Genomic DNA, 24,143 nt, shown 5'->3' on the forward strand with positions numbered 1-24,143 from the left:
TACATCAGGAGTAGCAGAATTTATTGCAGTAATGTCTCCTTCATATTTATAAATTGGGCGAGACAGATGATATACCATGGTGCACTACTTCCTATTGCAGATGCAAGCATATTTAGAGGCGCTTAGCACAATACAGTTAACTGTGTTTTCTTCTTGATTCACTCTGGAGTAGCGTTTTCAGTCTTACAATGAAGTATTTAAATCTCTGAAAAACAGTTACTGCTACAGTGTGTATAGTACTGTAAACGTGCAAGGTTCTACCACAATTTTAGAAGCCACAGCCAGGTAAGGAGGAGAGAGAATGTAAGAACATAAGAATGGCCATACTGGGTCAGATCAAAGGTCTATTTAGCCCAGTATCCTGTCTTCTGACAGTGGCCAATGCCAGATGCTTCAGAGAGAAAGAATAGAAAAGGTAAACATCAAGTGATCTATCTCGTCGCCCATTCCCAGCTTCTGGCAAACAGAGGCTAGGGACACCATCCCTGCCCATCTTGGCTAACAGCCATTGATGGATATATCCTCCATGAGTTTATCTAGTTATTTTTTAATCCTGCTATAGCCTTGGCCTTCACAACATCCTTTGGCAAAGAGTTCCACAGGCTGACTATGCGTTGTGTGAAGAAATACTTCCTTTTGTTCGTTTTAAACCTGCTGCCTATTAAAGAGAGGAAATTACAGCAGCAGCAGGAGGTGTATTACATGAATGGCAGTTCCTGGAAGCATCCAGGGTTACTAAGGGAACCATGTGGTGGAACCTTTGAGGATCCGCACCTAGCATATACTTCCTGGTGCCAGCACAATTCATCTGTTGGATTGGTTAGACCATGGCCCTGCCTTCGCATGCCCAATAGCATCTAGGCAAGCATAAGCACCAGGTTCTGGTTAGCCCTGTGCAGGCGTGAAAGGAACGGAAAGGGCTTCCTGAACCAATGTGCCCCCACCCACAGAATCTGGCCTTTAGTATTATAAACATATATAATGGTACTTTTTATTTACTTATAAAGACACACTATCAAGTAGTTTAGGCCCAACGTTCTTCCTACTTAAAAGGGACACCAACAAACTGAATTCTAGTCTAGCTCAAAAACATCAGTTAAAGTAATTCCAGGTCTTATGCAAGCCACTGAGTCCCCCTGATGATTTTTGTGATTTTACATCACATTTTCCTATTTTTCTTTAAGTTTTTTGATCTCATGTGAAAAATCCTCACGAACAGCAGGAGAATCTGATTGCACAAAGAAAACTTATTGTACACAAACTTCTATCAAATGCACAAAGTTAACAGACAGATGAGCAAATGGGTCTCCTGATTCCTAGTCCAGTGCCCTTTTTTCCATCCCCAGCTCTGCCACTGAAAGGGCAAATGATCACACTTTGCATCAGCTTCCCACCTTTAAAATGGGTGAATTTACCCTCCGTTGTAAAGCGTTTTGCACTCTGTAGATGAAAAATGCTGTAGAACAGCAAATTATCATCATTATTTATATGTATTACAGTAGTGTGTACAGGCCCCAACAAAGATCAGATTGCAATTAAGATAGAACTGTACAAACTCATACTAAGAGACAGTCCCTCCCCCCAAAAGTGTTTACAGTTTTAATAGACATGACAAACAAAGGGTGGGAAAAAGGAAGAATTACCATCTCCATTTTACAGACAGGGAAATCAACTTCTAAGAGGTCAGTTTAAAAAAAATGAGGCATGCGTTCCACAAATAATAATGGACCTGATTTTCCTTCCTCACACCAGTATATGTCAGGAGTAACATCACTGAATTCAGAGGAAAATGTGGCTTGTGGTTAAAGCATTAGACTGGGACTAAAGCAATGTGGTTTTAATTTCTGGCTGCCACTGCCTTCCTGTGTGCCATTATTATTATTATTATTAACAAAAATGCCTTTAAATAAAGCCTTAAAGGCAAAAGTAACAATGACCTAACAAACACCAAAGTCAGCAGAGAATCAAAAGCAATCCAAAAGGGTACTACAAAAAGGAGAGATTTAAGCTATTAAGTATCTATTTTTTAAAAATCTGTATTGTAAACCTAGTTGATTACAATTTTAGGGTTCCATGTGGCATTCTGTGCACACCAAACAATTCCCATCAACTTCAATGGGAGTTTTGCGTGCACAAAGAATACTGGCTGGGGTCTTCACAAGGTTTTCTTCATAGATCAGCTTAGAGGTGAAACAGTTATTCTGATGAAGTCAGCATTCTGAGTGTACTGATCACTATGCAAAAAGTCCACTGCAGGCTGGATCTCAAAATGTTTAGGGGAATAAAGAGATTGTCATTTTGTACCCCAGATGAGAGAGAAGATTGGAAATTAAAATAAAGACATAGCTTGAATTATCTTAACTATGGGTTTGTCTGCATGGCTCCACCATGCAGACTATGGGGGTGTGAGCTGCAGAACACCCTAAAGTATTGGGCTATAACTGCGGTCAAAAAACAATAAAGAAAAGACTCATTCTAGGGGCGTAGAATGTCTGCACCCTTATGGATGGATGCGATGCACAAAGGCCTGAGAGAAGAACAGCTCTTGTTTCCAGAGCCTTTGCACTGTTTCTGAAGGGTGCGGGCAATACAGTTCTGTATTGTAGTTTCAATGAATTATTTACTCAGAGTTCTGTATTAATATGCCTAGTAAGGAATCTATTTGTCAAAAAAAATTTCTGAATCTTTTTTGTTGTCTGTATCGTTACGTACATACTTGCTGACAGGTATTTTGAAATAAATGACCAAAAATAATTGAAACTGGTATGATTATATTGTGTTATTTTGACAAATAAAATACGCAGAATTTTAAAATACTGTGCGCAGAATTTTTAATTTTTTGTTGCAGAATTTTTAATTTTTGGCACAGAATTCCCCTAGGAGTAAAAAATAATCTGAAGAGCAGTCTCCAGTGGGCTGGCAACAATTCCGAAGAATTTGATCAAGTGGCTCAGAATAGGACTCATTGGTGGTCTCGGACAAGATCAGCATATAACAGGTTTGCTCAGGATCAACAAATTCATCTCCAGGCTGCACGTGAAAAGTGCCACACAGCTGCATCATCAAACATCATAAATACAGATTTCCAATGCCCTCAGTGTGGCCAACTCTGTGGATCAGGGTTCGGACTTCGGAGTCATACACGTAGGCATAAATGAGAACTGCGACAATATCACCATCGTCAGCGATGGACTACCAACAGCAGGGTCTACATGAGATAGTTACTGTGCAACATTGCAATTCACACCCCCACAGTCTGCACGGTGTTTTAAGTTAAAAGTGGAGCTAAGTGAGCAGAGAATTTCATAGAAGTGATTGTGCAAGGACAGAAAACAAGGACAAACTGGGGCTGCACCACCTAGAAGCAGATTGATTTGAAAAAATACCTATTTAAAAGCTCTAGAAACATATGGGGCCAAATCCATGCTCCATATAACTCCACTGACTTCAGTGGAGCTGCATCAGAGATAAATTAGTGTCTGAAACTCTTCAAAGAAAATAAAACTTATTTGCACAGTGAAAACCTTAAGAGCTGTTGCCCACTACTTTCTAACACTGAGAGATATACTCCCAACTAGTGCTCCCTGTGAGGGATCTGGATCTAGTATCAGCGGCATCTCCAATCACTGCTAGGATGACTTTATATACTATAGAAAGGCAGACCTTCTGTGATAACACTGTTTCCAAACAATGCTGCTAACACAGAAAGATAGCGTACAGATACTGGAAACTTAGGAAAGACTGGCTCGTGCATGACTTGTCCTTGCCCATGAACTTAATGAGATGGTATCTATAGATCCCTCTTTGGCTGTTTATTGACCTTTGCTTATTTCAGTCTTCCTCCATTACGGGGCCCTTTTGTCCATGTTAATTTCTTCTGTTATGGTGGTGGTGAAGGAAGTGTTTGAGAGAAGAGGAAGCTGTGTTTTACTTAGTAAGCAAGACATATTTGCCTCTTTGTATAAGTTCTTGTCAAACTAATCAGATCTATAAATTACCTCTCTTAAAAGTTGATAACTAGCTTTAAATGGGAGGAGAGGAAGGGAAGCATAGAGGGCTGTAAAGCAATTTTGCATTATTGATGCATCCTTCAGGAAGGGCAGTCTTGTTAACACATGAGACTGGGAGCCACAAGATTTGAGTCCTATCCTTTACTACAGATTTCTTGTATGACTAGATATATCACTTCACCTGTCAATTTCCTCAGTCTGAATTGACAAGAATATTATTTACTATACATAGAGCTGTGCCGCTGTAAGCTTGCTCGTGTAGACATAGCCAAAGACTTTGCTTTGGTTGTCACTGGCACTGGACCTTGCTCTCCCTCGATATTCCTCCCTTCTGGCTTTTAACCTGAAAAAGATTTTCAGAAATTTAATTACCACCATGATGGTGGGGTCCCCCTACTCATATATTCTCCATCTCCCTTTCTCTACAGTATATTTTTTATTCTTTCTATTATGTACCTTCTCTATCTACTTATATTTTATATGGGTGGTTTGTTTTAAATACTTTTAAAAATGTATTTCTGAATTAATGTAGTGTTCTGAATGATGGAGGCTGCTTTATACATATCTTTAATCAATATACCAACTTGCTGCACTGGCAAGAAGAGTAGGAAAGGAGGCATGAAAAATCATAGGCCTTGGTCACCAATAGTGTCAATGAGACTCGAGTACTGAAGAGCATACAAAAGAGGATCGGTGGGGCACAGGATATTTTAAATCAGCATGGAAAGAAATAGGCCTGATGTGGAGGGTGCAATCCAGGTACCCAGTCTTTTGATCAAGGTATACAACAAGGTTCTGACCATATGGATGTTAAAGAATCCATGACACACATAGGCGCCAACTCCAAGAAAAAAATGGTGGGTGCTGAGCACCCGCTGAGCACCCACTGGCAGCCAGTGCCCCACCTCCCCACAACACCTCCTACCTGCCGGTGGCCCCTCCAATCAGCACATACCCCTTCCTCCCAGTGCCTCCCACCCACTGCAGATCAGCTGTTCCATGGTATACAGGAGGTACTGGGGAGGAGCAAGGGCCAGGCACGCTTGGGGAAAGGGACAGAACGGGGCAGGAAGAAGCAGGGCAGGGGTGAAGGCTTGGGGGAAGCGGTGGAGCAGGGGTGGGGCCTGTGGCAGAGCCAGGGGCGTCAAGCACCCACCACCACATTAGAAAGGCAGCGCCTCAGATACCACATTTAATAAGTTTAGATGTGTTAACGCCAGAAACCTGGCCCAATCAAGCTTGAATATTACTTTCCATTTTCCTAAATTTTTCTTGTAGTTTCATCTAGGTAATTTATCTTTTTCTGTCCTAAACTGTTGTATAGTGTTTCTATGCTCTGTTAGAAACCTCCTGGGTTTCATTCCAGAGAGGCTGCATGTTTTTGGGTAAAGTGATCCCTGTGTATAATTTCTGAAGCACTGTGGCATCCTTTGGGATGAAATGTGCTAGAGAAATTCAAGAGAAGTACCCATTTTGAAGTGTCTCTCTCTCACTCTGCTTGCAGGTTTTGTTCTGGTCATTGGATTGGTGACTTTCTACCGTATAGGGCCCTACACCAACCTGTCCTGGTCTTGCTACCTGAACATTGGGGCCTGCCTCCTGGCCACGCTGGCAGCCGCCATCCTCATATGGAACATCCTTCACAGGCGGGAGGACTGCATGGCACCTCGGGTTATTGTCATTAGCCGCACTCTGACTGCTCACTTCCGCAGGGGACTGGAGAATGACTATGTTGAGTCACCATGCTGAGAGCATGTGCTTGAAATGGGAGAGTCCTCTGAGGAGACTTGCATTGGAATTGTTTTCTAGAAGTATACACTGTAATTTAAAATTAAGTGTTGAAGGACATCACAAAGCTCAAGCTGAAAAGAGGCCCTCAATTATTATGTGAATGGGCTCCATCTATCTATCTATCTATATGTATAATACGCATAATTATATATATATATATATATATTATACACCACCCCTCTTCCTCTACTGTACAATGGAAAAATATTAGGACTTTACACCATATGCCAGGAGTTTTCAACTGTGGCAGAGACAGAGTGAGTGTGGTGAGGGTACTGAAAATGGGAAAAGGGCAACCTACTACTTTAAAGTCTTCCCTTATTTTGAATGAAGTTATCCTGCTCCCTAATGACAATGCAACAAGATCAAGGGCTCAGCTGTGTTCACAATCCTCCTTTGGACCCAACAGACAGACAGTCTGACAGAGCAGGAAATTTTTCATGGGTGTCAAAATTTACAACAGCATAGTTTAGGCTTAGGTAATGTTTCCTTTAAGGTGAGCATCACATACCCAATTTTTAGGAACATCTAACTTCGCTGTAACATTTCTTCCACACTGAAGCATAGAACACAATCTATTACCCCAGAAGCAAGTAATATAATTCTAAATTATATTTGTAAATATATGGGAATGCAAAAAATTAGGGTGAGTTTTCAGACACTGTTTTGTCCTTAAAAATAGAGGCTTTGGGAGTGTTTAAGTTAATTTTGCAGGCAGCTAGAGGTGCCATTAACACGAAAGAGAGGTACACAGCTAGAACTTCCTACACACTGTGCTGAAAGTGCACTCCATTGTTTACACTGTGGGTTAATATCTATGAGAAGAGCTTTTACTGTGACCTCCCCATACCCCCAAATATACTATTAACTTATTTTGTTAGAAATGGCTACTATGAATGAATATCCTAAATTATCTTTTCCCAGAAAGTGTGCAAACTTGGCATGCAATTTTCAAACTTGGGTGCCTAAGTCAGCATGTTCATTCTGCACATAGGCACCTAAAGCAGATACTTGGGAGCATAATCACCACACAAATGCAAATCAGAGCACCCAAATTTGAGAACTAGGCATTTAAGAATTGATTCTTGCAGGTCAGACCCCACAGTGCCAAATAAATTGGTGAGAGTTGAAGATATTCAGCACCTTGCATGATCAGACCTCTACTGCATAAGTGTGACGCTATACACAGGGGTGGGCAAACTTTTTGGCCTGAGGGCCACATCGAGTTTCCAAAATTGTATGGCGGGCCAGTTAGGGGAGGCTGTGTCTCCCCAAACAGCCAGGCATGGCTTGGCCCAGCACCCGCCTCCTATCCAACCCCCCTGCTTCTCGCCCCCTGATGGCTCCCCGGGGACTCCTGCCCCTCCAACCCTCCCTGTTCTCTGGCCCCTGCCCACCCCCAGACTCCCCACCCCTGACTGCCCCCTGCCGCCAAATCCAACCCCGCCGTCATTCCTGACTGCCCCCCCGGAACCCCTGCCCCATCCAACCCCCCCGTCTCCTGCCCTCTGACCACCCCGACCCCTGACCACCCCCCCCCAACTCCCCTGCCCTCTATCCAACCCCCACTGCTCCCTGCCCTCTTACCACACTGCCTGGTGCACCAGTGACTGGCAGTGCTATAGCCGCATCACCCAGAGCACCAGGTCAGGCCGCGACTCTGCAACTGCGCTGCCTGGCTGCCCAGAGCATTGCGCCGGCGGCACGGTGCGCTGAGGCTGCGGGGGAGGGGAAACAGCAGGGGAGGGGCTGGGGACTAGCCTCCCGGGCCAGGAGCTCAGGGGCCGGGCAGGAGGGTCCCGTGGGCCGGATGTGGCCCATGGGCCGTAGTTTGCCCACCTCTGCGCTATACAGCATGATGGCTCACGTCAACAATGTGCATGTAGTATTAGGCAACAAACCAACAAGCCAAAAACTACACTGTAGAAGTCCCTAAATACAAGAGTTAGAAAAGGACAAGCAGCAATGAGAAATGTTTTTTAAAACTTTCAGTACATGTTACCTTGATCATACTCACTGATAAGACTGAATGACTATGAGCTGCGAACATTATAAAATCTCTCTCTGAGGCTGTGCTGCTGCTCCCAGCTGAATTATCTGCTTTTCATCTTTGTCACTGTCTCCTTTATATTTTGCTTCACTTTGTTAAAAAGTGATCAAGTGGCTCTTAAATTCTGTTCTGCACCCAAAATTTCACGTAATAAGGAATGCAGCCCCAGTTGCCACTCTGCACGATGCCCAAAGTCAGTAGCGCTCTACAGAGCTTGATGCTCTAGAACCAAGGACTTCTAGAATTCAGCCCCCCACAATGCCTTGCTCTAGACAATCAGAGCAGAGTTCTATAAAGCTGATAAGAAGTTTTTTCTTACACCAGTTTATAAAAACCAGCTGAAGTTTGTTTCCATTTCCTTGACTTATTTTACAGAAAAGCAAGGTATTTTCTAAAAATAATTGTGCTATATTTACAGTTTTTAAAAATAAAGTATTGGAATATTTAAGACATATTATTTCAGCTAATATTGCAATATCTATATTATAATATGTACATTAAAATTTAAAAGTCACCTATGTGGTCAGTAACATTGTAATACTTGGTATTACTGTGTTTATTTTAAATGTATAAATAAAGTGGAAAGTGTTCAATTCCCTGTATATGATGTACTTTGTATTTGAATGGCAAATAATAAGACCAATCATTATCAATCATGTTTTGGCTGTTTAACAAAAGAGAATCCACATGGTCAGAATGTTTTATTTGCAAATCTGACCTTGAAAAGTGATGGCTATCCTTCTGAGACATTTGAAAACCAATTATTTTCATCAGTGGTGCATTGTGACAACAAGTCACAAGGTGTGCATTTACCCCAGACATCTGAATCCATCAGGTGCAGTGAAAGGCCCAAGACCAGAGGCCAAGTGTTTTCAACAGACCAAGAAATGTAGATGTTTAGTTAAGTCCTGATTTGTGCAGCTGTACCAAATGCCTGAACTGCATCTTTCAGCACATACATTAATATTTTCATAATATCCATTTTGTAATGAATCATGATTCAGGTTAGATGATATTATGGTTTATTGAATACATCTACCTACAGTAGGAAAGGAGCCTGAGACATAAGCCCTTGTATCCAAGACCTGGTGTGAGGCCTGTGGCCTGAATAAAAAGTAGCTATCAAGCTTTGCTGATATAGAGCAAAGTAGCCAAGTTAGCCGAAGTCAAGCTCTGCCTGCTTGCAAGCTCACAGAACCTGGCAAGAACAGGGCTGGTATTGCAAAAAAACACATAGATTCATAAGAAAGGCTAGGCACAGGACACTCATACAAACACATTCCAGAAGGATGGTACCAGAACAGCCTGATAGTCAATATGGTACAAACACTCGCCCCACCCCCAAAGATAACAAGAACTACAATACAGAACCGTATTTCCCGCACCCTTCAGAAACAGTGCAAAGGCTCTAGAAACAAGAGCTGTTCTTCTCTCAGGCCTTTGTGCATCGCATCCATCCATAAGGGTGCAGACATTCTACGCCCCTAGAATGAGTCTTTTCTTTATTGTTTTTTGACCGCAGTTATAGCCCAATACTTTAGGGTGTTCTGCAGCTCACACCCCCATAGTCTGCATGGTGGAGCCATGCAGACAAACCCATAGTTAAGATAATTCAAGCTATGTCTTTATTTTAATTTCCAATCTTCTCTCTCATCTGGGGTACAAAATGACAATCACTTTATTCCCCTAAACATTTTGAGATCCAGCCTGCCGTGGACTTTTTGCATAGTGATCAGTACACTCAGAATGCTGACTTCATCAGAATAACTGTTTCACCTCTAAGTTGATCTATGAAGAAAACCTTGTGAAGACCCCAGCCAGTATTCTTTGTGCACGCAAAACTCCCATTGAAGTTGATGGGAATTGTTTGGTGTGCACAGAATGCCACATGGAACCCTAAAATTGTAATCAACTAGGTTTACAATACAGATTTTTAAAAAATAGATAATAGCTTAAATCTCTCCTTTTTGTAGTACCCTTTTGGATTGCTTTTGATTCTCTGCTGACTTTGGTGTTTGTTAGGTCATTGTTACTTTTGCCTTTAAGGCTTTATTTAAAGGCATTTTTGTTAACAATAATAATAATAATGGCACACAGGAAGGCAGTGGCAGCCAGAAATTAAACCACATTGCTTTAGTCCCAGTCTAATGCTTTAACCACAAGCCACATTTTCCTCTGAATTCAGTGATGTTACTCCTGACATACACTTCTAAATTTAACAACTGGCCAAAAGTGGCGCCTTAGGCACCGACTCTGTGGGTGCTCCAGCAGAGCACCCACTGGCAGCTCCCTGCCCCGGCCTGCGCCTGGCCCCAGCTCACCTCCATTCTGCCTCCGCCTCCTCCCCTGAATGCACCGCCCCGCTCTGCTTCTCTGCCCCCCCCCGGCTTCCTGTGAATCAGCTGTTCACGCGGGAAGCTGGGGCAGGCTGAGAAGCAGGCCGCCGGCTTCCTGCTCAGGCTCAGGGATGCGCAGGTGAGCTGAGGCGGGGGGCGTGAGGAGGGCTGTCCACGCTGCAGCAGGTAACCTGGGGGGTGCGCAGGGGAACCGCTCCCCGCCCAGCTCACCTCCACCACCCTGGGCCTGAGCGCGAAGCTGCCGCCTGCTTCTCAGCCCTCCCAGGCTTCCCACGGGAACAGCTGATTTGCGGGAAGCTGGGGGAGAGGGAGCAGGGCGATGTGTTCAGGGGAGGAGGTGGAGCTGGAGTGGAGGTGAGCTGGGGCCAGGCACAGCAGGGAGCTGCTGGTGGGTGCTTTGCCCTGGAGCACCCACGGAATCGGCACTTAAGGCGCCACTTTTGATGTGATCAGTGGGGGGAGCTGCCGCTACGCTACCCCGCCCCTAGGAGCCAGAGGGACCTGCCGGATGCTTCCTGGAAGATGCCCCAGGTAAGCACCGGCGAGACTCCCCACCTTTCCCCCCAGCAGGTCCCTCTGGCTCTTAGGGGCGGGGTGGGCACCCACTACGGTGGCCCACAAGACCCTCCAGCCTGGTTCTGGGGACAGTCAGGGGACAGGGGAGGTGGGTGGATAGGGCAGGGGTCCCGGGGGGGGGGGCGTCAAGGAACGCGGGGGGTTGGATGGGGCAGGAATCCTGGGGAGCGGGGGTGGGCAACGACCCCCTTGTGGGGTGAGGAGGGAACCGGTTGTTAAGATTTTGGCAGCTCATCACTGCCTATAACCACTGAGCCGGGGCATTAGGACCGTGCTTCGCTGATAATAAACCTCACGGAGTGCCTTCATACCTTAACAGGTCTTGTGATCATTGGGCAGTTTGCTTGAGGTCTGCTGTACCAGCTGTCTATGCAGAGCTGGGACAGCACACAGAAAGAACACACACGCAGTCAACATCTGACAACATTACTAATTAATAGCATTAAAAGTAACATGAGCATGGGTACTAAGATGAGATGTCCATTACCATACGGACATAGAAGTCCATTTGACTGCTGCTGACCATGCCAGGTACATCCCATCTGCTGTTCTGCTAGATGCACTAGGTATGTCCTGACATTTCATTGTTCTCAATGGATGACACCACCATGACAGGTATAGTACAAGACCAGCAGAGAAAAAGTTAATATAATACCCAAAGGGTAAAGGTTTCAGCTTGTTTAGGACGACAGACTGTGAATGAGGGCAAAGAGAAGGAGGAAAAATTAAAGAAGTGTAAAGGGAACAAAACTTCATATGACTCAAGTGAAAATAAATCCCACCACTAAATGAGTCATTACAAATGTTTAGATCCCACCTTTTGATGAGTTTGATGGATTTGAAGGCCTCATCCATGTCCCCAATTGTTAGATAGAAGCTGAAGTTCAGCATAGCTTCTCGGGTAGTTTTGTCACAGTCTTCCAGACCAATGAAATCTCTCATGGGCCTTTTGGCAACCATCTGAGGGAGTTGTACTGAGCCAGATTCCACTTGTGCTTCTTTCTCAGCTTCTCCTGGCTGAAAGGAAAACCACCATCACTCAGGTGCCAAGCGGGCTTCAACACACTCCCCTGACCTACAAATACAGAATTCTACAAGATTTTAACCATATGACTACTTGAAGTCAATGACAGAACTCCCTTAAATGGGAGAAGGATCAAACTCTTACAGTTGTCAGAATAATTAATACTATACTACTTTTCAAAGTGCCTTTTAATATAGGAAGGAGCGTCTCTAAAGATTACTAAAGCACATAAGTCATTAGGCTCAACATTTGAATTTCTTCAGTTACAGATAAGAGGTTTGTACAGTATCCCAGAACGAGCAGGAGTAACCATTACAGGTAAGGTTTCATTATAGTTTCTAAGTTTCTATGATTGATCTCTGCCCAATGGTGAATTTATGTTTTAAGTTAACTATCCAGATCTTCTTATTTTTTACTCCTGTCTTCATATGAGGAATCCCATTATTAGTACTCAGATTTACAACCATATTCCACAAAAATGGCAACTTTGGAGTCCCTAGAGCCTCAGTAAGATCTAAATTACAACTCCACTCAGAGCCACAACAGGGCAATTTAACTATTCTTCTGAAAAAAACAAGAGAAATCCCTTTGTTGTGTCACCAGCATCAAATAGCCTCTTTAGACTTTAAGAATTAACTTTTCACAAGCCAAACACAATGAAACATCTTGGTCTGAGCCAGTGATGAGCTGGAGCCGGTTCGCATCGGTTCACTAGAACCGGCGAGGGACAACCGGTTCTAAAAGGGCTTCTAAATTTAATCGGCCAAAAGTGGCGCCTTAGGTGCCACCTCCACGGGTGCTCGAGCCCTGGAGCACCTAAGGGGAAAATTTGGTGGGTGCAGAGCACCTACCGGCAGCTCCCTGCCCCACCCCCAGCCCCATCTCACCTGCGCTCCGCCTCCTCCCCTGAATGCACCGCCCCGCTCTGCTTCTCTGCCCCCCCAGGCTTCCCGCGAATCAGCTGTTCATGCGGGAAGCTGGGGGCAGGCTGAGAAGCAGGCCGCCGGCTTCCTGCTCAGGCCCAGGGATGCACAGGTGAGCTGGGGCGGGGGGCGCAAGGAGGGCTGCCCGCACTGCAGCAGGTAACCTGGTGGAGGCGGGAAGCCGCCGCCTGCTTCTCTGCCCCCCCTTACCCCCGGCTTCCCGCCGAACAGCTGATTCGCACGGGAAGCCGGGACAGGCTGAGAAGCAGGCCGCGGCTTCCTGCTCAGGCCCAGGGATGCGCAGGTGAGCTGGGGCGGGGGGGCGCGAGGAGGGCCGCCCGTGCAGCAGCAAGTAACCGGGGGGAGAGGTGCGCAGGGGAACCACTCCCCACCCCAGCTCACCTCTGCCTCCCTGGGCCTGAGCGGGAAGCTGCTGCCTGCTTCTCAGCCTGCCCTGGCTTCCCGACGAACAGCTGATTCGTGGGAAGCCGGGGCGGGGGGGGGCACGGAGAAGCAGAGCGGGGCGGTACTTTCAGGGGAGGAGGCGAAGGTGATCTGGGGCTGGGCGCGGAGCTGCCAGTGGGTGCTCTGCACCCACCAATTTTCCCCGTGGGTGCTCCAGCCCCAGAGCACCCAGGGAGTCAGCGCCTAAGGTGCCACTTTTGATGTGACCAGTGGGGGAGCCGCCCCTCCCGCCCTAGCTACGCTCCCCCACCCCTAGGAGCCAGAGGGACCTGCTGGATGCTTCCTGGGAGCTGCCCCAGGTAAGCACCTCCAGGACTCCCCACCTCGCCCCCCGGCAGGTACCTTAGGGGTGGGGTGGGCACCCACTATGATGGCCTACGAGACCCTCCTGCCCGGTTTTGGGGGCAGACAGGGGAGGGGGGTGAATGGGGCAGGGGTCCTGGGGGGCAGGCATCAAGAAATGCTGGGGGGTTGGATGGGGCAGGAGTCCCGGGGGATGGGGGTGGGCAACGACCCCCTCGTGGGGTGAGGAAGGAACCCGTTGTTAAGATTTTGGCAGCTCATCACTGGTCTGAGCCACCATGGATGCTGAATCGTCCTCATTCTAAATAATTTAGGCAGTCTCTTCAAGCCATCTTCACTGCCAGAGAAGTGTAGGGAAAAGCCATATGTTAACATTCAAGGGAGCTAATCTAAAAACTATGCCAGAGCACATTTAAAGCCACATATTAATGAATAAAATACCTGAAGTATTAGCCAGACTAAGTAATGCAAACCACAGTGCAAATGAGTGTTAGATACAATTTGGGGAATTCCTGGTTGAGGGAGAGGGAAAGACATTGTTAGGTCGACTTACAGTCACCGCAAAAGTTACTGTGGTGGTTGGTTCATGTCTACACTACTCTCCTTGTGTTGGTGGTGTGCATCCTCACCAGAAGCACTTCTACAGACTAAAGAGGGGCAGTGTGGTCGGCTGAGAGCCCAGGCTCTCAACTCTGCTTGGCTGACCCCCACCCGCCCCTGGGCTCTCGGCAGGGAGCCAGGAGCTTCGGCTCAGCTGGGCTCCCTGCAGGGAACAGGGACCCTGCAGTGTGGGTAGTACCTAGGATCCCTGCAGGGAGTGGGGAGTCAGGTGGGCACAGTCTGGCTCAGAACAGGGAGCCAGGTTGGGACAGCCCTCTCAGCAGGGACCCCGGGGGACAGCCCTCCCAGCAGGGAGCCAGGCGGGCGGAGCCTGGCTCAGAGCGGGGACACCGGGAGGAGGGGCAGCCTGGCTGTAAGCGGGGCGGGCACAGCCTGGCTGGGCACGAGGAGCTGGGACCCCAGGGTGGGTGGCAGCCCAGCTCAGAGTAGGGAGCCTGGGCAGCAGCCCTTCTGGGAGCAGCGAGCCAGGAGCCCAGGGGAAGCTGCGCTCCAGCTGGAGCCCCACCACTTTCCCTGGAGTGACAGCCCAAGCTGTGAGACGGACTTTCTTGTCAATTTTACGGCTCCAGCATGGAGTAAGCAAGTAACCAGGAGTGTCTACACAAACACAGTTGCCCTAACTACACCGACATAAGCCCTGCGCCTTTCATGGAGGTGGTGTTATTATGTCGATGTAGCAGGGCACTTACATAGGTGGGAGCAAGACTGTAGTCTGGACCCTGACATACTTTGTTGATGTAAGATGCCTTATGTCGACCTAACTCTGTAGTGCACACCAGATCTAAGACAGGTCTGTTGTGTCAAGTGGACTTTACCATGTTTAAAATAGTCACAAAACTATGATATGTTTACCGTGTCAGTAAATAAATAACTAGTAATTCAGCCTTTAAAAGAAATGTACTGATTGGAAAAAAAAATGGAAATGGAGAGGGAAAAGAGGCAGATGAATGAAGACTGTGGAAGGAGGCAGTTATAGATACTTACAATAGGCTTATAGACACATCCTCTCCGAAACAACAACTAATGGCAGCAAAAAACAATACAAAAGGAGAGAGAGGTAAAAATCAAAGTAAAATATAAACATGGAGCATGAAGGATAACATGCATAAGGTGGAAGTGGAATGTAGCAGCTCTTTTTTTCATCTTGCAATTTATGGACAGGCAAAACATAATTAGATGTAATCCAGATAAAAGCCAGCTCTTCATGGAAAAGTTATTGTAGTCTATTTATTAGAAACAGGTTTGGGTTGAAAAGTTCAGATCCGGCTCTGAATTCCCCACAGTTTGAGACAATCCAGATGTAGGTTTCTTGTTTAGTCCCTTTTCTTAAGAGATTAGGAGCTAACCACTAAGTTTGGATCCACATCCAAACTTCCCAAAAGTTACAGGTGGTTGAGTGTAGTTTGCACCAATTAGGCATTCAGTGTAGTGGAAGATAACGGTAACTTATACCCATTTGGTATTTAGTGGGGACTGAATTTAGTCCCGATGTAAGTAGGCTGCAGCTCCTGTTAAAGTCAAAAGGAACTGTACCCTCTTATGCCAGGGTTAAATTTTACACCCAAGAGTATCACGGATGGTGCTGGCATAAATTAAAGTAGAAACGGGATTATTTTACATTCTCTTGTTAGTTGCTTTTCCTGATAATTGCTCCATCTCCTTTGCTTGTATATCACTCACCTTTTGCACATCCATGGAATGCCAAATTAGTGTAACTTACATTACATTGTCAATACATTCATTTTATTACTACCTTTGGGTATATCTATACTGTGATAAAAGACCCAAGGCCTGGCCATGGCTGGCCCAGGCCAGCTGACTCGGGCTCACAAGGCTCAGGCTGCAGGCTTCACGAACCTGCAAAGGGGGAGAGTCTCAGAGGGTCTCCAGCCCGAGCCTGAATGTCTATAATGCAATTTTTAGTCTTGCGGCCTGAGCCCTGAGAGCCCGAGTCACCTGACCTGAGCTCTGAGATTTCAGGTCACAAGTTTTTTTATTGCAGTGTAGACATATCCTTTGTCACAACTTTCATTGGCGCTGCACCTGCTTACTCCAAGCTCCATTTGGCTGCATCTGGCCTCAAGTGCAAAGAAAGGTGTTAGCATGTGGTTGGGGCAGAAGTAGCCAAGGATGTCCTCTTTGTGATCTCTCACCTTTTTTGCAAAGTAATAATGTGGAACCTCGATGCCCAGAAGAGCCTGGTAGGTTGAAGGCAATGGGAAGCTGTCCTGAAGCAAAAGACCATGCTCTTCAGTACTGAAGAATGATATAATCAAAACATCCGGCTGGAAGGGGAAATAAAGTATTGTTTTGTTTTAATGGTACAATATCCTATTTTAGTTTTGTTTTTATTTTCCATTTTCACTTGGCAGAGTCTTCACTTGAACAAAAACACCACACAAACACCTGCTGGTGAGGGCAGAGCTACAGGCTTCCTCCCTACAGTAAGTGGCCAACAAGTCATTCTACACTTTAAAATATGTTTGCATAGGGCCAGTCACCTCTGCCTTTCAGGAACCAGCCTCCCCATCCCTGAAGAGGGAAGCCCCTGGTAGCACACTCCTGCTCCGGAAGTCTCTGTTTTAAAGACCCAACACAGACTCAAAGAAACACTCACAACTGCTTTTAAATTATTTTTAATCCAGCATTATTCCTAGATCCATTTTAAGATCTCAAACAAAGTGTTTCACTACAGACAGTATATACAGCGTATATCTACACAGCTGACATTAAAGCGCTGCCACTTTAACATGGCTGTGCAGTCACGGCTCCTGCGCTGGGAGAGAGCTCTCCCAGCGCTGTAATAAAACCACCTCCATGAGGTAGCAACCAGCACTATTTACACTGCCACTTAACAGCGTTGAAACTTGCATTGCTCAGGGGGGTTGTGACAAAGTTCCTCCTCTTCCTTGGTGGGCCCTGCGCTTATTGGTGGATTTGCTCACCTCAGAGATTCACGGCAGCCCTCAGTTTGGCCACTTTTGCAAGTGGCTCAAACCTGCCGTTCACTCAGCTAACCTTATCACTGGCCAGCATGGGGAAAAGGAAGGAAAACAAACCCCGTAGTCTCTGCTGGTCCACCTAGTGGGTCGGGGAACAGGCCAGGGACCTTCCCCTTTGGTAGGACCTGTTACCCAATTTCGGACTAAACAATTTCGGGTGACAGGACCCCAGAGGTGAAAGTAAGCCGGCCATACCGGGACCAGCTCTCCCTGACAGCAATTTAAAGCCCTGGGATAGCGGCGGCAGGGCTCCGGAGGGGATTTAGAGGGCCCTGGAGCTCCAGCCACCACTACCGCCCCTTTAAATCCCCTCCGGAGCCCCACCGCCGCTACCCTAGGGCTCCGGCAGCAGGGCTCTGGCGGGGATTTAAAGGGCTCTGACGGGGCTCTGTCTGGGGTGGGAGTGGTTGCCAGAGCCCAGAGCCCTTTAAATCCCTGCCTGAGCCCTGCTGCCGGAGCCCTAGGGTAGCGGCGGTGGGGCTCCGGAGGGGATTTAAAGGGCCAGGGCGGTAGCAGCAGCTGGAGCCCTGGTGCCCTTTAAATCCCAGATGGAGCCTGGCTGCCACTACCCCAGGGCTCAGGTGGGGATTTAAAGGGCTCGGGGCTCTGGCAGCCACTACCACAGCAGAGCTCCAGGTCCTTTAAAGCTCTGCCAGAGCCCCAGGGTAGCAGTGGCAGTCAGGAGTCCCCAGGGCTCCTCAGTGATTTAAAGGGCCCCAGGCTCCACTGCAGTAGCGGCAGCTGGTGCCCAGGGCCTTTAAATTGCCCCCAAGCCCCAGGGCTCCCAACTGCCTCTGCAGCTGGTAGCTCAGGGGTGATTTAAGGGACCAGGGGCTCCTAGCAGCCAATACCGCAGCTGGAGCCCCGGGACCTTTAAATCAAGATTAAAGGGCCCAGGGGATTTAAAGCCCTGCCCCTTCCGGTTGAGGCCATGCCCCCTGCTCAGGACTCCAGATTACCGGTAAGTCCTTTAACTTACTTTTACCCCTGCAGGACCCACAGTCCAGGTCAACTCTTCCGGTATCCAATGAGGAGTTGAGAGGGATGGGGGGGAACCCAGGCCCACCCTCTACTCCAGGTTCCAGCCCAGGGCCCTGTGGATCACAGCTGTCTATAGTATTTTGTGTAACACCTGTGTGACAGCTACAACTCCCTGGGCTACTTCCCCAAGGCCTCCTCCCTGCACCTTCTGTATCCTCACCACAGGACCTTCTTCCTGATGCCAGATAGCATTTGTACTCCTCAGTCCTTCAGCAGCACACCCTCACTCTCAGCTCCTGCGCACCCCTCACTGACTGAAGTGAGGTCCTTTTTAAACCAGGTGCCCTGATTAGCCTGTCTGTCTTAATTGATTCTAGCAGCTTCTTAATTGGCTCTAGGTATCCTAATTAGCCTGTCTGCCTTAATTGGTTCCAGCAAGTTCCTGATTGTTCTGGAACTGCCCCTGTTACCTTACCCAGGGAAAAGGGACCTGCTTCACCTGGGGCTAATATATCTGCCTTCTATCACTCTCCTGTAGCCATATGGCCTGACCTTGTCACAAGGTGTTTTTTCAAGTGTAGACAAGTTTTTCAGCGTAGACAAGGCCTAAGGCTTTAGCTGTCATTCAGCATCCAAAACAACATAGATGCCTACTATTTAACCTTCTGTCTGCATAACAATATCCCTGGAAGTCAGTAACCCTCCCTGTAGGTTTGAAGAACAATATTTGTTAGTTTACTATTGCTGCTCAGCAGTAGCAGGAGCTCACAGACTGTTTTGGGTTACCACACCAATATCAGAGTTATCTGATAATTCAGCAAAGCACTTAAGCACACACTTAACTTGAAGCATCTAGTCCCAACTGAAGTCAGTGGAACCACTCACATGTTTAATATTAAGTGCAACTTTAAGTGCTTTGCTGAATAGAGGATCTCAGACTGAAAATTATTTGACTCTTTTCTGCTTCTTTATGTTTAAAGACTCAAAATTATTTAAAAGCTAAACATTTTGTTCTGCTTCTTCTTCATATTAGAAATATCAAGTCTTAATTTCCTTCTCTATGCTGGAGAACCTTGACAAGGTCTCCGGAGGACCAGAATGTGATGCCACACAAGACTGCAACCTAAACTTCACCTATCATTTCCCCACTACTCAGATTCTCCAAAGATTTTGCCAAGATTATGCAGCAAAGAGAAATGCAAGGTCTTGATATGTCTAATCTGGAGGAGATTATGGCAGGATTATGCATGGATCTGGACCCTGGTCTGGAAGGGACAACATGGACCAATACAGTTTAGATCCAAGGAACAACTGTAGGGATCCCCACCAGACAGCTAATGAGGAGGAAGCATTGTCAGGGTAGTGAGGTCAGGAGTGCTGTAAGCACATTAGAAAGGAAGAGCCTTTGATTTATTTGACAGGCTCTCTGGTAAAATTAAATCTGGGCAACATTCAGTGTTAATTCACCACTTTAAAAAAATGTAAAAAACAAACAGAAAAGAGTCATTTCTGAGAAGTGCAATAAAGAGGTATAAAGGCTGTCTCAAAAAGGCAGTATAGAGGAAAGACTTTTTTTTTTCTTTTGATAATTTGCAGTTCAACTTTAATTGAAGGGTCTTTATCATTTTAACTAAACATATCTTGTTACTAGAGATGGGCCCAAGACACAAAATTTGGATCCATATTTCAAAATGGAATGGTGTTTCACATCTGGGATTCTGGATTTGATCCACTGATAAACAGACCTCACTTGCACAATTCTAATCCAGATCCAAGCTTGGATTTTGACTATCCCCAAATTTCAGATATTTATTCAGACCCACCTCTACCTGCGACACTGAGATTTGAGTTCCTTCGTAGAGTTATTTCCCTTCCTCTCTTACTTTGTAACTTTCAGTGTTTTTCATATTTTTACTCAGCCATATATACTTATGGGGAAAAAGCCGCCAGAGATGAGCAATGAAGAGCAGCAGTAGAGCCTTCTGCAAACCCTCCAGAAAAGCCCCAATGATCTCATGATGAAAATCAATATCTCTGAGTTTCTGTGGGAATAAACAAAACTAAGACACCCCAGGTTCAGAGAGGGATAGCTCAGTGGTTTGAGCATTAGCCTGCTAAACCCAGGGTTGTGAGTTCAATCCTTGAGGGGGCCATTTAGGGATCTGGGCCAAAAATTGGGAATTGGTCCTGCTTTCAGCAGTGGGTTGGATTAAATGATCTCCTGAGGTCCCTCCCAACGCTGATATTCTATGATTATTGATTTGAGCTTACAAAAACCACAATATGAGTGCTCAAGTTAGCTTCAGGAAAAACATTTTGAACTGGCTTCCTGGTCATGAGATTTTTTTATTTTCTTACCACAAATTCTAATATTTTCAGCATGAAACCCACTGCTAACAAGAAAATATATTATGACCAATAGAAGTCACAAGTACTAGACTCTTAAAAGTTTGTTTGGCTGCTACCTTCTGTGCACCGGATCACAGTATCTACACAGATAATTTAGTGAAGGCCAGAACCAATAGTTTATTACTGGGATTAAAAAAATCAGAACAGAGGAAGAGAAAAAACATACCGTGCTTTCTGAGCTCTCTGTCTGCTGCTGCTGCTGCTTGTCTGGAAACTGCAGGTTTGGTTCAAGGACTGCTTCACATACAAAAAGTCTTGGTTCACTATGGTCCCAGAAGTGGCTAACAGGGATGCGATCTTGCAGTGCTGGATGCTCAGTAACACTCCTGCAAAATAAAACAGAGGACAAACGTGTAAAGACAGGTGGAACATGTCCCGGGCTGCTTATTCAATTCATTAACATAAATAAGGGATGAAACATACCATGGGTTAGCCCCAAAATGATCATCACATATATAATATAAATATTTAAAATTTCCTAAGAGTGCAGTCAAGATACAATAAATTATCATAATAAACGCAAACATTCATTGTATTAGGTTCAACCTCATAATAGCAATGCAAAGAGTTCCAGGTTTGACACATTACTAAAGTATTTATAGCTTGCCCAACACCTTCATATCACATGTCCTCTTATGTATTTTATTTCACAACACGAAGAATTGACATTTATCGAATCCCCTGGGAAAGATGTATAATATTCACTCCTGGTGTTTTTTCTTTAGGAGTACTGGGTTACTAGCCAAACATACTAATGAATGGGAAAAAGCAGAAAAGTGAAAGATGGTGTGTAATGTCTCTCAACTGGTAACATAACTAAGGACTTTAAAGGATCCTTTTCGATGATGACTAAACCACACTTTCATCTAAACTCAGGCTCACTTAATGCAGCGCGGGAAACAGTTGATCCCCTTCCACTTAATTCCAGGGACCATTATTTATTCCTCTTGAATTCCTACACCCTCCTCCAGTGCTCATCTTCCAGGCAGGGTGGTGAGTGGGTGATTTCCTCTAAGCCAGTGCCAAAACTACTCTGTGAATCAGGCAAGGAAAAGGCTCATTCAGCAAGTTGCCATCCCATTTCTCCTCCTTTTTCCATAAAGCACGAGCACATCACTTATCTGGCACAACTAACCTCTCCACCAGCCCAACCAGCTTGAGGCTGAACAAGTACATAATGCAGGCACCAAGGATCCTATACTTCAGCATGCAGCACTGCAATCTGTCACCAACTGGAAGTCCATAACAAAGATATGCTATGGAATTCATACTTACTTTGGCCTTTTACCTGGAGAGCTACTAAAATAAATGTAGAACAAGCCACACAATTGTGACAGGTTGGATCACATAAACCCCCTTGGGAACTGCCAACTGATGTGCCAAGACTACTTCGGCTCCTGCTTTCCTGCCCTATCAGATTAGGACTTCAGTGCCCTGCCTGGTTTGAGCCAGACCCACTAGCCTGCTACAAACCCAGACCCAGGTCTGAACCTCGTCCCCTAACAGCTGTAGGCTTAACTGAAAGCAGATACAGAAGTGTTCCTGTCTTTAACACTCGAATGCCCAACTCCCAATGGGGTCCCAACGCTAAATAAGTCCGTTTTACCCTGTATAAAACTTATACAGGGTAAACTCATAAATTGTTCACCCTCTAGAACAGTGGTTCTCGTAGCCGGTCCGCCGCTTGTTCAGGGAAAGCCCCTGGCGCGCCGGACCGGTTTGTTTACCTGCCACGTCCGCAGGTTCGGCCGATCGCGGCTCCCACTGGCCGCGGTTCGCCGCTCCAGGCCAGTGGGGGCTGCGGGAAGCGGCGCGGTCTGAGGGATGTGCTGGCCGCCCAATGGAGCTGTAATTTTTCATAGAACTTGTCTAACTTGTCTAACATAGAGGCCTGGTCTACCCTAGAAAAGTTACCCATAACTGACAATGGGGGTCAGTAAACTGTGTGCAGCTGATCTAATGCTGAACCTGCTGCTAAGGTTGTCAGCGAAACACAGGTCTCTAATGTGACTTGAAGCCAGAGATACTAAGTGGAGGTTTAAAAAAAACAAACAAAAATAGTTACTAACCTTTCTGTAACTATTGTTCTTTGAGATGTGTTGCACATGCCCATTCCAATTTAGGTGTGTATCCAGAGCACAGCTGCCAGAAATTTTTTTTCCTAATGGTATCTGCCGGGTCAGCTCTGGCACCTTTTGGTGCCACACACTCATAGTGCCAGTATAAGGGGCCTTGCCAAGCCTGCACCCTTCAGTTTATTCTTACCAACCACTCTGAGAGCAGAGCCAGTGGGCAGGTCTTGGAATAGACATGTGCAACACATCTCAAAGAACAGTTACAGAAAGGTTAGTAACTGTTTTTCTTCTTGGAGTACTTGCACATGTCCATTCCAATTTAGGTGATTCACAAGCAATTGTATCAGAAGTGGGCTCAGAGTTCAAGGACGAGCCAACTGTAGTGCTGCTCAGCCGAGGTGTGCATCATCTCTGGCCTGTTGAGTGTTGGCATAGTGTTCTGCGAATGTGTGTACCGAGGACCAGGTTGCTGCTCTACAGATATCTTGAATCGGGACTTGAGGTAAAAAGGCCCTAGACGGGGCTTGGGACCTCGTGGAATGAGCGATTAGGTTCAGAGGAGGGGGAACACCTGCAAGGTCACAACACACTCAAATAAATGATGTAATCCAAGAAGAAATTCTTTGAGCGAAGATGGGGAGACTTTTCATTCTTTCAGCTATTGCTAGGAAGCGCTGCGGTGAATTACGGAACAGTTTGGTCCTCTGAATATAAAACGCCAGAGCCTAATGTCCGAGGAATGCAGGCGTTGTTCTTCCCTACTTGCATGCAGCTTAGGGTAAAAGACTGGCAGAAAAATTTGCTGCTTACAGTGGAATTGGGACACCACTCTCAGAAGATATCTCAGGTGCGGAAGATTGTATATGGGGGTTCCGCCGTGAGGGCTCGGATCTCTGACACCCTCGTGGGCGAAGTGAACGCCACCAGAAAAGCTACCTTCCAAGAAAGGTGCAGCAATGAACATGTTGCTAGTGGCTCAAAGGTTGGCTCTGTCAGCTTCAAGAGGACAAGGTTCAGGTTCCATGGCAGATTGGTTCTCTCACCTGAAGGAACATCCTCTCTAGGCCTCTGAGGAAACGAATTACCATCTCATGGGAGAAAACAGACTTATTGTCGACCTTTGGATGGAATGCTGAGATGGTTGCCAGGTGGACCTTGATTAAAGAAAAGGCCAGACCCTGCTCTTTCAGAAACAGGAGGTAGCCCAGAATGAGCTGCAACAAAAACTGCATTGGTGGAACTCTGCGTCAGGAAGACCAAAGGAAGAAATGCTTCCATTTCACCGAATAAGTCGCACTCGTGGAGGGTTTTCTGCTGCCCAGAATAATTTTACGGACCTTCTAACGAATGAGCCTGCTGTCAAGATTTAGCCACGAAGATTGCATGCTTTCAGATGCAGCGAGCTGACGTTTGGGTGGAGCAATCGCCCATGGTCCTGAGAAATAAGGGTGCAGCGGGCACCCAACCAGAGCTTCCAAGCAAAGCTGAACAAGAGTGGTGTACCAGTGCTGCCTGGGCCACACTGGAGCTATTAGAATGACTAGAGCTTGGTCCTG

General features: G+C 46.3%; 2 protein-coding genes across 2 annotated transcripts in view; one reads left to right on the forward strand and one right to left on the reverse strand.

Moving 5' to 3' along the window:
- The window catches only part of TMEM204 (transmembrane protein 204), a 43,188-nt gene extending 36,008 nt beyond the window's left edge, over positions 1-7,180 (forward strand). The window contains exon 4 of the mRNA XM_077828869.1: positions 5,515-7,180. Coding sequence (XP_077684995.1) covers positions 5,515-5,759 — 245 coding nt within the window. The 3' untranslated portion in view covers positions 5,760-7,180. The remainder of the gene's footprint in view (positions 1-5,514) is intronic.
- IFT140 (intraflagellar transport 140) overlaps positions 1-24,143 on the reverse strand; it is a 253,776-nt gene that overhangs the window by 71,908 nt on the left and 157,725 nt on the right. Inside the window, 3 exon segments of the mRNA XM_077828863.1 lie at positions 11,602-11,801; positions 16,274-16,405; positions 20,679-20,818. Coding sequence (XP_077684989.1) covers positions 11,602-11,801; positions 16,274-16,405; positions 20,679-20,818 — 472 coding nt within the window.

This window comes from Eretmochelys imbricata, chromosome 10, assembly GCF_965152235.1.
Source record: "Eretmochelys imbricata isolate rEreImb1 chromosome 10, rEreImb1.hap1, whole genome shotgun sequence".
Classification (NCBI taxonomy): Eukaryota; Metazoa; Chordata; order Testudines; family Cheloniidae; genus Eretmochelys; species Eretmochelys imbricata.